General features: G+C 45.4%; 1 protein-coding gene across 1 annotated transcript; it reads right to left on the reverse strand.

Moving 5' to 3' along the window:
- Window positions 1–1049: 1049 nt before the first annotated feature.
- LOC147747914 (U7 snRNA-associated Sm-like protein LSm10) lies at window positions 1050–1412 on the reverse strand. Its single transcript, XM_086936373.1, has one exon. It carries the CDS (start codon window positions 1410–1412, stop codon window positions 1050–1052), a length of 363 nt encoding a protein of 120 aa, XP_086792499.1.
- Window positions 1413–3152: the final 1740 nt, after the last annotated feature.

Below are 3152 nucleotides of genomic sequence, written 5' to 3' on the forward strand. Positions count from 1 at the left end.
AAGCTGAACAGCCCAGGTATTGTTTCAACCACCGAGCTAGGAACGTCACTGTTTAAATTATGTGAACAGTACACTATAAATAAACACGGCCAAGATCGCACAAGCAAACGGTTTTATGACTCGAGGTCAGCCTGTCAATGGTAGAAGAGAAATCAATTGCACTGAGGAAAAAAACGCTGTGATTACATAACTGCGGAGAATGTGTTGCATACATAGAGTGCCTCCTGAAACAAATATATGCATATCAAAATCTAACAAAAAGAACAAGGGAAATAGATTTTGCTCTTTTGATTTTAAGAAAAGTTTACAAATAAGGCCGTTTTAATGATAGCGAAAAAAAATAACTTGCCATGACGTTTTAGATTCCAGCAACATCTATACTACCCGTTTACTACTGCATAGCAGCAGCAGGCGCGGAACACCCATTGGGCTCATGTGGCTTAAACCCCCCCCGCCACACCCCTCCCCCCCCTTGTGTGTGTCAGCCCGGGCAGGGGGAGACAGCTTCGCAGTCTGGTGGCAAGCATCAAATTGCAGCCGCACCCGAGTACTCAACACAATTTACGTGTAAATGAGGCTGATTTACTTGTAAATGAGGCTTCTTACAGCCACTCTGTCCGTGGTGGAAAAATAAGCCCCCCCTCCTCGAAATATTTTCAAGCCTTCCCTTAATTTAATTGAAATTTGGCTCTAAGTTGCCAGCCTGAGCAGCAGTGCCGGTAGCAGGTAAAATTTAGAAGGAAGGGTCATTAAACAAAGTTAATTGTTTCCTCGCACAAATCAGACAATCGTTGTCCGTGCCTGCAGAACCCTAGAGTTTGTTTTTCATTTCTCCTAAGCACCTACGCATGTGCATCAGTTAACTGGCTGCTCAGATGCACCTTTGGTTGTGGTCTGAGCTGTAAACCATTAAAAACGGAGCACAACTTATTGAAATGTGTAGAAATTGCTTTTGGAGGAGGTTCTCTCATTGTGTTGTACAAGAATAACTTAGATCCCTAAAAAAAAAGGAAAAACACATTTCGATTCAATAGAAAGTCACAACACTTCTACTTCTTATTTGTAAGGAATTCCTTCTGCCCCTTCTCGCCAAATCTGCGAACCCTGTAAATGGTCTCCAGCTGTTTCTCAATTGTTTTAATAATGTCCACCTCATCGGGAATGTGAACATAGCGGACGTTCCGGCCTCTCACAAACCGGTCATCCAGCTCGGAAACACGTTCCTTCCGGTCTGTGTAAGTCACATACGCGAGGCGGATGTTTATGAAGGCGTCCACATTGATGACGTGTCCCTCTGCGGTGCTCTCGTCCCATAGCTCCACAGTGGTGACAAGCCCGTGAATGCCTTGCAGCAGTATTATAAGGCTGTTCTCTGCAATAGTCCGTTCCTTGATGGAGTGAGTGACTTCCATTGTAGGGCAGCAAAGCTCACACGCCCTGAGCTGGCGGTATCAGCCCTGGTGGGGTTTCAAGATTGCTCACCCGTCAGTCTCTCTTCTTCCTCCAAGGAATGAGCTTGCAGCATGGTATTGGGGGCCACCAGTTACATTGCACAAGGCCACACACATTTTTGTGGTTTTTAGGCACGGGGAAATTAACTAATTTGCCTGGAATCACAGTATGTTGAGGGGGCGCCGAGATTCAAACCTGATTTCCTGCTACAAAGAATGAAGCTCTGGCCGTTACACCACACATCCTCTCTCATTCCTGCTGTGGAACGCCGGTTGTTTTCTTCTAGTGAGGCTGCTCGTCTTCGGAGGGACGAGGGAATATCCGAATTTCAAAGTGGAATCTCTGCAATTTAGAGAGACCTGCTCCTGCTTTGCCTTCATCGGATCGCTTTCTAAAGTGTCTCTGCTTACCTCCTGGTGTTGCTCTCGCCCTTGGGCCATTCACACCTCGGCTCCCTGGGTGCAGAAGCAGTGAAGCAGTGTTTTCCGCTCACACCTCTGTGCCAGGCGACCACAGGCAGGCCAATTCTTGTAATGCTTTGACGCCATCAAGTGGCCAAGTGGCCGACAACTAGGAAAATCAGTGACACTCGGTTTCAAACGAGTCAGCTGATTTTCCTCCGGTAGTGTACTGTCAGTTACAGTCGGTTTAAACCGAATTCCGGACAGCCTAATCATAAACAAAGAATTCGTGAACAAAGACGCCATAGAAGGCCAGGCTTTACCGCACTCACGTTTGGGGCTCACCACCACCGTACCTTACAGATCTAAACCAAGCGCTTTAGAACATAGTCATGCAGTCACCACAGTTATAGAGGAATTGTGAACTCCGTATATTGAAAAACATATGTGATGACACGTTGTTTTTTAATGCAGCCACACGGAAAAAAAGAGGGGTGTGGTCTATGTAGACCAGGAGTCTATGTATGTAAAAACCACAGGAATCTATGTATGTAAACCCGGGATATACACATTTCTTGCAAAAAATACAAGAAGTGCCTCAAGTGGCCAAATGACAATTGAACAGGATCTGGATCATAATTACAGACACCAGATAGCCAAAGACACTTAAGTAGTGCCAGGTCCAGTGACACTTACGCAGTGTTGGCAAGGGATCAGAGTTGAATCTAAGGAATATCATCGTTTAACCCTGTGGTGTCATACTTAAGTTTAAAAATCCATTTCTGTTCTTTGATGAACAGGTATCGAGAGATGTCACTAACATGCTGGGGAATGAACGGCTGTTCCAAGACTAGCCATTCCATGTCTTCAGCAGAGTGTTTCATTGTCAAAAAATGGTTAGTGAGTCGTGTGGCCCGTTTATTACGCCTGATCGTGCTCTTGTGCTCTTGAATTCTCAATTTCAACTTCCTGGACGTCATACCAATATAGCATAGTGAACAGGGGCATCTGATCAAATATATCACCCTTTCACTATTGCAATTAGTGTGTCTTTTGAGCACCCACGGACGTGAGGTGCCAATGTCAACTGTGAGAGTTTTTTTGATTTGGGGGCACACCGAGCAGTTTTCACACGGGTCATGGCCTTGAACTGGCGGCAAGTTCCAGAGTGTTGTGATAGAATCTTGAGGTGCAGACCGAGATCTGGTGTGTACTAAATCATCTTTTAAGTTAGAACTTCTCTTAAAAGAAAACAGTGGAGGTGGAATGTCCTTGCCAGCAGTGTTGAGAATGCGCCAG

The sequence above is a fragment of the Lissotriton vulgaris genome, chromosome 1_1 (genome assembly GCF_964263255.1).
Source record: "Lissotriton vulgaris chromosome 1_1, aLisVul1.2, whole genome shotgun sequence".
Classification (NCBI taxonomy): domain Eukaryota; kingdom Metazoa; phylum Chordata; class Amphibia; order Caudata; family Salamandridae; genus Lissotriton; species Lissotriton vulgaris.